This window comes from Pollicipes pollicipes, unplaced genomic scaffold (assembly GCF_011947565.3).
Source record: "Pollicipes pollicipes isolate AB1234 unplaced genomic scaffold, Ppol_2.1 Scaffold_7231;HRSCAF=8579_pilon_pilon_pilon, whole genome shotgun sequence".
Classification (NCBI taxonomy): domain Eukaryota; kingdom Metazoa; phylum Arthropoda; class Thecostraca; order Pollicipedomorpha; family Pollicipedidae; genus Pollicipes; species Pollicipes pollicipes.
In genome coordinates, this window is record NW_023597034.1 from 3437989 (window position 1) to 3449604 (window position 11616).

The 11616-nt window shown below is 66.3% G+C and overlaps 1 protein-coding gene across 1 annotated transcript in view; it reads left to right on the forward strand.

Annotated features, from left to right (window-relative positions):
• LOC119109253 (uncharacterized) overlaps window positions 1-11613 on the forward strand; it is a 31599-nt gene extending 19986 nt beyond the window's left edge. The window contains exons 3-15 of the mRNA XM_037232848.1: window positions 1565-1784; window positions 2177-2310; window positions 2944-3158; window positions 4394-4512; window positions 5416-5767; window positions 6162-6230; window positions 6541-6860; window positions 7240-7582; window positions 7634-8963; window positions 8994-9083; window positions 9183-9910; window positions 10295-10576; window positions 11610-11613. Coding sequence (XP_037088743.1) covers window positions 1565-1784; window positions 2177-2310; window positions 2944-3158; window positions 4394-4512; window positions 5416-5767; window positions 6162-6230; window positions 6541-6860; window positions 7240-7582; window positions 7634-8963; window positions 8994-9083; window positions 9183-9910; window positions 10295-10576; window positions 11610-11613 — 4206 coding nt within the window. The remainder of the gene's footprint in view (window positions 1-1564; window positions 1785-2176; window positions 2311-2943; window positions 3159-4393; window positions 4513-5415; window positions 5768-6161; window positions 6231-6540; window positions 6861-7239; window positions 7583-7633; window positions 8964-8993; window positions 9084-9182; window positions 9911-10294; window positions 10577-11609) is intronic.
• Window positions 11614-11616: the final 3 nt, after the last annotated feature.

Consider the following 11616-nt stretch of genomic DNA (forward strand, 5'->3'; position numbering starts at 1 on the left):
CGTCGGAGGACTGGGGCGCCGGCTTTATGAACGCAGGCCCAATGGGCTTCCGGCCCAGGTTCCCGGGAGGACCCGGTTTCAACCCACGCATGATGGGCATGATGCGGCCGGGCATGCGCGGTCCGCGGCCCGGTTGGCGAGGCCCCTGGCCGCCCATGATGCGCGGTCCCCGGCCGGGCATGCCGTTTCCAGGCATGAGGCCCGCCGGCCCATGGCCCGGTATGCACAGGGGTCCATTCCGGCCCGGCGTGCCGGGCGGCCCGTGGCGCGGCCCCCGGCCCGGGATGCCCGGGGGCCCCGGGCCGGGTATGCCCGGCCCTGGAGGTCCGAGCCCCGCGGGGCCGGGCGGCGCGGGCGAGGCAGGGGACTCCGCCACGGGCAAGTCAAGCACCACCGGAGCAGGAGCGGCAAAAGGCACGGACACGGCGTCGGCTCGGGGCGTTGGACCTGCCGTGTCAGGACATAAGCCGCCGCCTGAGTCGAAAGGCCCGGACCTGGGAGCTGCCGAACCCGATGGGTCTGTGGAGCAGAAAGGCGCCGGACCTGGAGGTGTGCACAGCTCTGGGCAGAAGCCGGCCGGGGGCGCGGCGCAGGAAGAGGAGGGCGACGACGCGGAGCCGCCCGTGCCCGGACTGGGGCCGGCCGTGGCTGTAAAGGCCACGCCGCCGGCCACAGCGTTGGCCGCACAGGCCGCCGGCCCGACGGCGGCGGCGCCACGGCCGGCAGCGCACGGCGCGCCCTCGGGGCCGAGACCTGCCGGGTCAGGCGGTCCGCCACCCGGAGTACAGGGAGGCCCAGCAACAGGGCTACAAGCAGGCCCACGACCTTTATTAGATGGAGCTTCAGGGCGTGGAATGCAGGGAGGCCCACGACCGCTAGTGCCGGGAGGGCCACGGCCTGGAATGCAGGGAGGTCCAGGACCAGGAATGCAGGGAGGTCCAGGACCTGGAATGCAAGGAGGCCCACGACCAGGAATGCAGGGAGGTCTAGGACCTGGAATGCAAGGAGGCCCACGGCCAGGAATGCAAGGAGGCCCACGACCTGGAATGCAGGGAGGTCCAGGACCAGGAATGCAAGGGGGCGCACAACCAGGAATGCAGGGAGGACCAAGAATGCAGGGAGGTCTAGGGTCTGGAATGCAAGGAGGCCCACGACCAGGAATGCAGGGAGGTCCAGGACCTGCAATGCAAGGAGGCCCACGGCCAGGAATGCAAGGAGGCCCACGACCAGGAATACAAGGAGGCCCACGACCAGGAATGCAGGGAGGTGCAAGACCAGGAATGCAGGGGAGGCCCACGTCCAGGAATGCAGGGTGTCCCCTCAGCGGCCGGACCTGGTGGCTCCTGGTCTGGTGCACCAGGGGGTACGCAGCCTTTCGGGCAGCCTGCTGGACAGCCTGGCATCGCTGCAGGTCCGCACATGATGGCAGCAGGCGCCCAAGGGTGGCAGGCCGCGGGGGCGACTGGGCCGACAACGCCCGGGTACCCGCAGACGTCCGGCGAAGGCTACGGCCAGACAGGTCGCGCCGGGATACCCTCAAGCGGGCGTGCCGGGGTATTCTCAGACGGGTGTGACCGGCGGCACCGACGGGTTCGTGACGGGATACCCCCAGACGAGCGCGCAGGGTCCGCAGGTGGCCGCGGCCGGACAACATCAGCTGGGCGCCTCAGGCTACCCGCCGTCTGCGGCGGCGCCGGGCCCGGCCGCCGCGCAGGGGAGCGGCTGCGGGTCGGCGGAGCCGGAGCTGACCTTCCTGGACAACCACCCTGACTGCGCGCTGGTCGGTGAGTGAGCGGCGCCGCGCTCCGCTCCGGGGCCGGACGTCCTCGAATTCCGCCGTGGAATGTGAGGTGGGCGGCATGCCGGGACGTTGCCGATAACGGCCACTGACGGGGAAGCAGACGCAATCTGCCGCGCGTTTTCGTTAGGAGGGGTACTCTGGAGCTGTGCGATATTGTCTGATATAGGTGGGCCGCTCGTATTGCTGCCGTCATCGATTTGTTGCCCGCAGACATTGTCCTGATTTCTTATTTGGTTCACATGTTGGGAATTCGGCGGCATGCACAGCGCGGAGGCGTGGATGCCCCTGCTGTGGGCGATGTGACGGAACCGGCCGGGCCGGCTGCTCCTCCCCCTCGCCGTCCCCCCTGACACGTGACCGCTGGTCCGCCGACAGGCACCGAGTTCATGCTGCTGGTGAACGCCAGCTTCTCCAACTACTTCGTCTGCACCATGTGCTTCCGCCGCATGAACGACGAGGCGGAGGCGATCGCCCACCTGCAGACGCCGTTCCACCGCACCATGTACCTGGTACGGCGGCGCAACCGGCCTCGCTCGCTGGGCGGCCGAGTGTGCGCCTCTCCGGGCTGTGAGTGGGTGGCGTACGCTCGGGCGCCAGCGCCTCTCCGGGCTGGGAGTGGGCTGTACCATGACGCGCGCTCGGTCCCGGCAGGGGCGCAGGACGGCTGCAGGTGTGGCCGCGTCATGAGGCGCACGCTCGGGCGCAGGACGGCTGCAGGTGTGACCGCGTCATGGAGCGTGCGTCATGTTCCGTTGTGTCGGTGTGGGAGCGCGGCTGCGAGGACGACGCCTCCTGCGCGGCCCGCGCCCATGTGCCGCGCCACCCGCCCGTGAACGGTGCTGGCGTCGGTGCCTCGCGCGCGTGGCCCCTGTGTTCCTTGCCATTCGCCCCACGGTGCCCCTGCGCCGGTCGGTGCCTCGCGCGCGTGGCCCCTGTGCTCCTTGCCATTCGCCCCACGGTGCCCCTGCGCCGGTCGGTGCATCGCGCGCGTGGCCCCTGTGCTCCTCGCCATTCGCCCGACGGTGCCCCCTGCGCCGGTTGGTGCCTCGCGCGCGTGGCCCCTGTGCTCCTTGCCATCCGCCCGACGGTGCCCCTGCGCCGGCCGGCGCCGGTCTGAGCGCGTCGGTCCGCCGTGTCCGCAGGAGCGCTACTTCCCGCGCGCCTTCAAGCGGCTGGGCGAGGGCCTGACGAGCAGCCAGCGGCCCTGGACGGCCGCCACCTTCCAGCAGCTGGAGGTCATCTGCACCCGCATCCAGGAGCGCTACGGCCGCATGGCGCCCGGCATCGTGGACGAGGCCAAGTTCCTGACCGATGCTCTGTCGCTCAAGCGCATCATCGACGAGCGCTCCCACTTCTAGTGAGTCGCTGGGGCGAGGGGTAGAGGCACGGCGCTTGACGTGGGGTCGTGCAAGTCTTTGGTTGGTTGGCACGTGTTGCGGGATGCACATTGCCCTGTATGCGTTGGTCGCACGGACAGGGCGTTTGTAAGCTCCTACCACGGCTGGATGCACATTCAGATCGGGGCCGCGTATCGAGTGAGTTTCTAGTAAAGCTAAGCAGTAATTGTAAAGCTATAGTGCCCTCGCCCGGCCAATAGTGTTTTTGACGAGCTGACATGGAGCTTGACGAGCGGTCCCCGCGCCTCCTGCCAGGTAAAGCCGTAGTGCCCCCGCCCGGCCAATAGTGCTTTTGACGAGCTCACATGGAGCTTGACGAGCGGTCCCCGCCCCTCCTGCCAGGTTGAGATGAGATTTTCAGCGACAAGTAACACGATTAGTTAAAAGTTGTGTGGCACTATGTATCGTCAAAACGCTTATATGCTGATTGTTAGATCGGAGACACAAAAGTGTCACGCGGTCAACGCGACCTTAAGCAGTTGCTTTCATCAGGATGTTGCATGGGGCGGGGTATCTCTGCGACGTCAGTTTGTGTTATGTGATTTCTGCCACTTTGTTTTGAAATAGTCATACAATATCACCACATTTGCGTCCCCATTGGCTTAAGAAGAGAAACGCGAAGAGTTCAAAATACGACAAGGCTGAAGACCTGGATGGGTTGGGCACCGGCCCAGGTCTTGACGAACGGGCGTCGCAGAAAGATAATACTAGCACTTAGGGGAGAAACGGACTGTCCTGCTGGCAAAAGTGTGTGTCATGGTGTGTGGGCGACTGCGCAGTCGCGCGCAAACCTCGGGCTCGCCGTTTTCGCGCGTTTTTGATGATTCGTGTGGGGTGTTGGCAGCCCTAGCTGGTAGAAGCGCGGACACAGCCGCGCGGTGAGTGAGCATCCGCTCTGCGAGTCATGCGGTCACACTGTCCATTATCGGCCGGCACGCTGTCCGAGTCATCAGAGCGCCGGTGGCAGCCCGAAAAAAAAACACCAATGTCGCCTAGTGCGAAACCGGCTCTGAGCGCGGCACGTCATGGCCCAGGCCAAGAGAGGCTGGACCATCCGAACCGCATTAGCGTTAAGTCAGGCTGGTTGCGACTGCGTGGGCGGCGCGAACGGCTCCTCCTCGCGCTCCCCGCACCGCTGCGGCCGGTCCGTGCGGCCGGCGGCGCCCGCGTCTGACCGCTCCGCCCGGGCCCGCAGTGAGACGCACGACATCAGCTACTTCGATCTGCCTTACCCGTTTTTTGGTCCGGCGCTGACGCCCGAACAGATGCCTCGCCTCAACGTTGGCACCGTGCAGACGATGACGTCCTGTGCCGGTATGTGGGCGGCGCGCCGGCTGGGGGCGGCCGCACGGCGGTGCTCGTGATGTGGTGCCGTGCCGCCGACGAGCGGGAGCGGGGTCTGTGGCTGCTGGGCTTTAAGGGATAGATTTGCAGATAACTTATCGCGTGTTTTTTAACTGAGAGAGCCGGGTTGTTATGTGCGAGGAGATCTTAGCATTTTCAACTTCTTTGTCCTCGGAGCGTGGATAGGTCCAGTTCTTTAATTGAACGGAATTTGTTCACCAGCTTATTGGAAACCAGGATGCTTGAAAGCAGCACGAAAAGTGTCACGTGACCAGGAATGACCACACTAAGTGTCGTTGGTCTGCCTTCCTGCCAGTGTTGGCTGTCGATCGTTGAAATATGCCGCCGTGTGCAAGATGGCGACGGCGCAAATCATTTCGGGACATTTAGATGATCCTCGCACCTGATTATAAAAAAAACGAAAGAATAGCGTGACCGCGTCGGGCATTCACTGTGTAATCATGTTCGCCGTTTTCTGATTGCTTGTTGGGATGAACAGGTTCCTTTTGAGAGATAAGACCTAGCAAAAACTAGGTTTTGCGTTGAAGACAACGAGTAGTAGCATGTTTTCATTCCCTTAGGGGCTTGTTTTTGTGCAGTTTTCTCTTTTCACAGTTCATGATGAAAATGAATATGCGCTAGTGTTTTTTGTTTCATTTCAAAGTGCCTGATTTCGGACGGTGCGGGCGGCGGTAGTGCGACCAGTTGCGGCAGCTGCCAATAGCGCCTGGTAGACTCGCCAGGTACGGGGCTAGTAGCGGTACGGTGCCGGCTCTCGTCCGTCGCTGATATGCGTGCCGACTCCCGAGACTGCGGCGTGCGGCCGCCCGACCGGACCGGACCCGTGTCATCGCACCGCCGTCGTGTCCTCAGCGGGCGGCGCTGCACCGCCGAGCGCGACGGCTCCTCCGACGGCGGCACCTGCGATGGCGGGACCTCCGATGGCGGGGCCTCCGATGGCGGGGCCGCCGCCGATGACGGTACCGCCGCCGGTGGCGGGGCTCGGCGCGACGGGCGTTCCTCCGTCGGTGGATGAGGCGCTGGGCTCGCTGCACCTGCCGCCGCCGGGCCTGACGCACGGGCCCGTGCACATGTGGCCCACCCAGCCGCCACCGGCTGCCGCCGCCGCCACCCTCCCCTCCGAGCCGCAGGACTACCGCGACAACGGAAAGACCCACGAGCAGGTGGAGCGGGAGAAGAAGATCATCGAGTCCGAGATCAAGAGGTGGGTGTGAGCTGGCTAGCCGCGGACGGCGGACGGCGGACGGCGGACGGCGGACGGGCCGCGCCGCGCCAGGGTCCGGGTGGGCGGCGCACTTCGCCGAACCAGCTCCCGTGGCGCGGCTGGGCTAGTGACTTGCCACTTCTGGGATCACGCTGTTTCTCTGGTCGCTCCCCTATCGTTTTCCGTTCCGTTGCTCGTGGTTCCGTGCAGGATGTCGCGGCGTTTTCCTGGGCATCCCTTTTGGATGTGTTCAAGGATGGCAGACGAGCAAGCCATCCCGGCTGGAAGTTTTGTATTCTGCTATGGTGGTTGTACAACTCGGCTCAGCGTAACTGCGGTCTTGTGTACAGCACGCCCCACTTGGTCTAAACCACGTCGTGTCTTTTGTCACCAGGTGGCGGGAGGAGACAGCCACAGCGTCGACGGTGATCGAGAAGAAGACTATCGCCGACATTAACCTCAGGTCGGTCCTGGCTCGTCAGCGGTGCCGCACGTGATCAGGCCGGCTGTGTTATGGCACCGGTTGTTTGCGCGTGCCAGTCGTGCTGCGCCGTCGCCATGGCACAGTGCCTGGTTATGCGCGTATTCACGTCGTGCTCTGTAGTGCGAGCGGCAGCCTGGCAGTGCAGAGATGCGTAGGGCTGGCGAGCGGCCGCGGGGCTCGAGTCGCTGGTTGGTTCCGTGGCTGGTGGTATGGTGCGGATGCTGCGGCCTTGTGGCGAGTGCGCCTTCGCCCTATGGGATGCGACAGTGATCTTGTCTCTCTTCTCCAGGCCCAAAGACCCCATCGAGGCAAGATATTACGAGGCTGCCAAAAGGAAGGCCAAGGAAATGGAAGAGAAAGAGGAAGGCAAAAACAAGACGGAGAAGAAGGGCAAGTCCGAAGGAAAGCATGATGAGAAGAAAGGAAAAACCGACATCAAGCAGGATGAAAAGAGCAAAGAAGAACCCAAGAAGTCCTCAAGGGAGGCGGAAAATAAAGAAAGCAAGCAGGCACGCAGCAAAAAGGAAACACCGGACAGCAAGGAAACGAAAGAGAACAAGCTTCCGAAAACAAATGAAGTCAACCCTAAAAAATCTGCCATTGAGAAAGGTACGTGGATGATGCGGCCACCGGCAGCGTTATGACGTGAAGAGGGTGAGTGACGGCCATTGTTAAGTGATAACAACGCTCAGATAGAGACACATAGGGGAGCGTCATAGGGGAGCATTACTTTAGAGAAAAGCTTTAATGGCTGGTTGACATTGTTTTTGTCGGGTGCGGAGAGCCAGGATTCGTGTACCTGCCGCCGTCGATTTGCGTGTATTGTCCTGGTTGGGTAGCAGGCGTCCATGCGCGGAAACTGCCGACGCCTCTGGTAACTGCCGACTGCCGACTGTCTGGTAAACTGCCGACTGCTGCGGCTGGTAACTGCCGACGCGTCTGGCTGCTCGCGTCCTGTGTCCACCTAACGGCGGCATCTCTGCGGCAGGCGGCGTGCCGGCCGGGGGTGACCAGATTGCCGTGATGGAGCTCATCACCTCGGACGAGGACAGCGACCAGATGAACATTCCTGACGAAGTTGAGCCGAAGAAGGTGGTGCGGCGCCGGCCGGGCTCCCGCGAGCGGCGCCACTCACCGCCGCCGACCACCGCCTGGCGCGACCGCTGGCGACGCTCGCCCTCCCGCGAGCTGCAGCTGGCCAGCCGGCACCACTGGGTGCGCTCGCGGTCGCGCTCGCGCGAACGCGGCCGCCGCCTGGCCGAGCGCGGTCGTCGCTCGCGCGAGCGCTCGCGAGAGCGCTCGCGCCACACGCGCTCTCGCTCGCGGGAGCGGCGCGATCACGGCCGGCGCTCGCGGTCTCGCGAGCGGCGCGACCGGCGCCGAGCTGACTCGCCGCCGGGGCGCGGCCGCGGCTCGTCGGCGTCATATTCTGAGCTGCGAGAGCGGCGATTCAAGTTCGAGCGTCTGGAGAAGAACCTGCTGGGCCGGCTGGCCACCAAGAAGGCGGTATTCGACCGGCGGCCGGAGGATCACCCCGACTACGCGGCCGAGTGGAAGAAGTTCTGGGAGCGGCGCTACAAGGAGGTGCAGCGTGAGGGCAAGAACCCTGACACGTACGAGTACACACCCGAGTGGAAGACCGCCTGGGAAGAGTACATTGACGAGCTGTTCGTGCGCGAGCGCCACGAGAAGCGCCAGGAGCTGCTGGCCCAGTACGACTTGATCGAAGACGAGGACGGCGCGCTGGTGGACGCGCTGGGCGCGGCGCGGCGGGCCGACAGCCCGTGGGAGTCCGGCCGCAGCCGCGGGCGCTCGGCCTCCACCGAGATCGACCACCGTCAGCTCTCCTGCAACCCGTCACCGCCGGGAGCGATGACGCTGGAGCGTCCCGACACGGGTGTGTCGACGCTGTCGGCCTCGTCGGCGGGCGAGGCGGCGCGTGCGATGGCGCGGCCCACCAAGGTGGACCTGCCGTCGGTGCTGCGCGTGCTGACGGCGCTCGAGGATCAGCTGGGCTCGTTCGCCGGCCCAACCAACGCGCTGCTGACGCAAGCGGTGGCTGCCGAGCGGCTGCAGCCGGGCAGCTCTGTCCAGCTGATCGCCGTCACCAACAACGTACTGCTCATGGACACGCTCAAGGAGAAGCTGAAGGGCCAGATTGCGGCCGGCATCCTCGCGCCGGCCAATGTCAGCGCCTCGCGCCTGGCCATCGACCAGATCGCCATGCTGCTGCAGGACGTGCCGGCGCACGTGTTCGAGCCGCCGCTGACCGCGCAGCAGCTGGCCGACCGCGTGGCCGGCTCGGTGTCCAGCAACGACCCGATGGTCATTTCGCAGCAAATCGCCGTCACACTGACCAGCCTCGGCCGCACGAACGTGTCCGAGGCGGAGCTGAACGAGATTCTCATCAAGGTGATGATCGCCAAGGGGCTGCTGCCGAGCGAGCCGCCGGCGCCGGCGGCGGCTCCGCCCGCGTCGGCCGCTCCTGTGCCGGCTGCCGTGCCGCCCGTCGCGGCCACGCCGCCAATCGCCACGCCACTGGTCGCCACGCCACCGGTTGCCGCGCCTCCACTGCCCGCCTCCGCCCCCGGCCGGCCTGTCAGCTCGTTCGTGAACACGTTCGCGCCGGCGAGCGCGGCGCAGCCGGCGGTGTCGGCGGCGCCCTTCTCCGGTCCCCTGACGTCGGGCGCTCCGCTCATGGCGCCCCGCGCGGCGGGCGCCCGCGGCCCGGCGCCGCCGCAGACGCCGCTGTTCAACGCCTACGCCGACGACCGGGCACGGCAGCCGCAGCACGGTCTGGGCATGCTGCAGTCGGCGTACGACGACGACGAGGCGGAGCGCTCGCCGAGCCCGGCGCGGCCGGCGCCGCGCGGCCGCCACGAGTGGGAACGGCCGGCGCCGTCGGCGCGCTCGCCGGTGGTGCGGCGCGCGCTGCAGGCGGAGGCGCCGCCGCCGGCGCGCGAGTACCGCGAGCCGGTCACCAACCCGCCAGCGCCGGAGGCTGACGACGAGCTGAGTGCCGAGCAGATCCACGCGCTGCTCAACAACTTCGATACGCTGAGTCGGCCCGAGCAGGAGCAGCTGATGGAGTACCTGAAGAAGCTGGAGCGCGAGAAGAACGACAAAGTGGAGCAGCTCAAGGTGTTGCTGGCGCGTGACCCGATCAAGACGCCGGCGCAAAAGAGGCCTCCGGAGACCACGCCGAACGGCTCCGGCGGCGCGGAGGAGGCCGGTCGGACGAGCGCGCCGCCAGCGCCGCTCACCGTCTCGAGCGCGCCACCCGTCACCACTTCGGCGCCGCCGCCGCCGTCGTCGGCCGGCGCTGTCAAGCCCCAGTCGATGGATCTGAGCAAGCTGCTCTCCAAAGAAGCGATCGAGACGGCGCTGCAGATCGCTAAGCAGCTGCAGACGGGCGCTCTGAAGGCGACGTCGCCGAGTGGGCCGGCAGCGGCTGCCGCGCCGCCGGCCGTCTCAGCGCCGCCGCCGGCCACCACTTACCCCGTGCCGAACGTGGTGAGCCATGAACGTGGCGTGCCGCCCGTGAATTCTCAGGGCTCGGGTGACTCGCCCAACTCGGACCATGCGCCGGCGTTTTCCACGCCGTCGCGGTGGGCGCACCACAAGCAGCAGAGGCCTCGGCCGCCGCTGCCGGCCGCGGCGGCCCCGCCACCCCCGCCGCCCCCTCCGCCGCCGCCACCGCCGCCACCGCCCGATCAGCCGCCGCCGCCGCCGCCGCCGCCTGAGGAAGCGCCGCCGCTGCCAGGATCGGGCCGGCCGACGCTTCTGCCGACGCCGCCGGCGGGAGGGCCACCGCCCGGCCTGCTAGCGACCCCGTCACCCGGCGGGCCGCGCAAGCCGCCCCTGCAGCCGCCGCCACCGCCACCCCCGCCGCCACCACCGCCGCCGCCCGAGGAGAGCGGCGGCCGGCCGGGCGGTACCGGCCCACTACCAGCACGGGGAGGTCACGCGGCGCATGGCCTGCCGAGCCGCGGCCACGCCAGCGCTCAGGCGCACCAGCTTTCCGGCCGCGGCCGCGGCGGCAGCGGCCAGTACGACCAATACAACCAGTACCACCAGTACAACCGGGGGCAGCTGGGCGGCTACGCGACCGACGCGGTCGCCGGCTACCAGCAGGACTTCGCCTCGGTCGAAGGCTACGGAAAGGGCCATGGCTACTCGACCGGCGGCCAGCAGTACGAGCAGCAGGAGGCGGAAGAGGAGTACGTCCAGGAGGCATACGCCGACGAGGAGGATTACAACGAGGAGAACGACTACGAGAACTACGCCAACAAGTACATTGACGAGGAGGACGTCGCCGCCGACCCGTACACTGACGCCGGTGGCGGCGGCGGCGGCGACTTTGGCAGCCAGGACAGCCACCGGTCGAGCTACTCGGCCGGTGGCGCCGGTGCGCAGCTATGGCTCGCGACCGCTGCACCCGCCTCTCGCGGTCAGGGTCGCGGCTATCTCTCGGGGAACACGCGGGGCGGCGGCACCGGCCGCCCCTGGCGGCGCTGGTGAGTCGGCCGGATTGGCGCCGTTGGGCGCCGCAGGTGGCGCCGGGCGAGGTGCATATAATGTGAAGCCATGAGCTGTGTTGCGTAAACGCAAGCTGGTGTACTGTTTAGATGACTGTACCGTGTACTGTGAGATGCTGCGAGGTTATTTTAAACTTACGAATATAACTTACTGTTGTTCAGTGGTTTGTTTTCTACGCGTCTGCGCTGAAGGTGCCGGAAGAGGTCACGAGGTTGAATGATCCGGCTACATTTCGCATGGAGGCATTGAACAACAGCGCGGTTTTCTCTGCTCCTGCGTAAATATCTTGTGGTCGCCACGACACTGTTTTTAAGTGAATGTCTTTGTCTCTGGACACATTTTGCCCACCAGACGTTTTTGAACAAGCACTCTCCAATGTCGTGAGGTGAACACCGACGGCAGACGCCGTTCGTCGCCGTATAGCACGTACGCGACGTGTGCGTCTTCAAGGACCTGGGACTCGCAGCTGAATGGACGGCTGGGCGGCGGGTCAGGGGTGACGGGCGTCGACACGGGGCGAGCGGGTCAGGCGCACGGAACCCGCGGTCCCGGCCTGAATACCGCCGGCGGTGACGCCACCCGACCTGCCGCGAGAAAGGCGCGACACCGCCGATCACACGACGGGCGCGCGCAAAAATAGCCCGCGAGTGTCGCCCGCCGTTTTGAGTTGGCGCGACCGCGCGCTGCCAACCAATGGGAGGCTGGCAGCGCTGGGGTCCGAGGACGGCCGCGGGCTGTCACCGGACTGTATTATTAGCCGAGTGGTGGTCCACCGCAGGGTCGTCCCGCGGCCGCCCCGCAGCCCCGTCCGTCCGCCAGGTAAGCA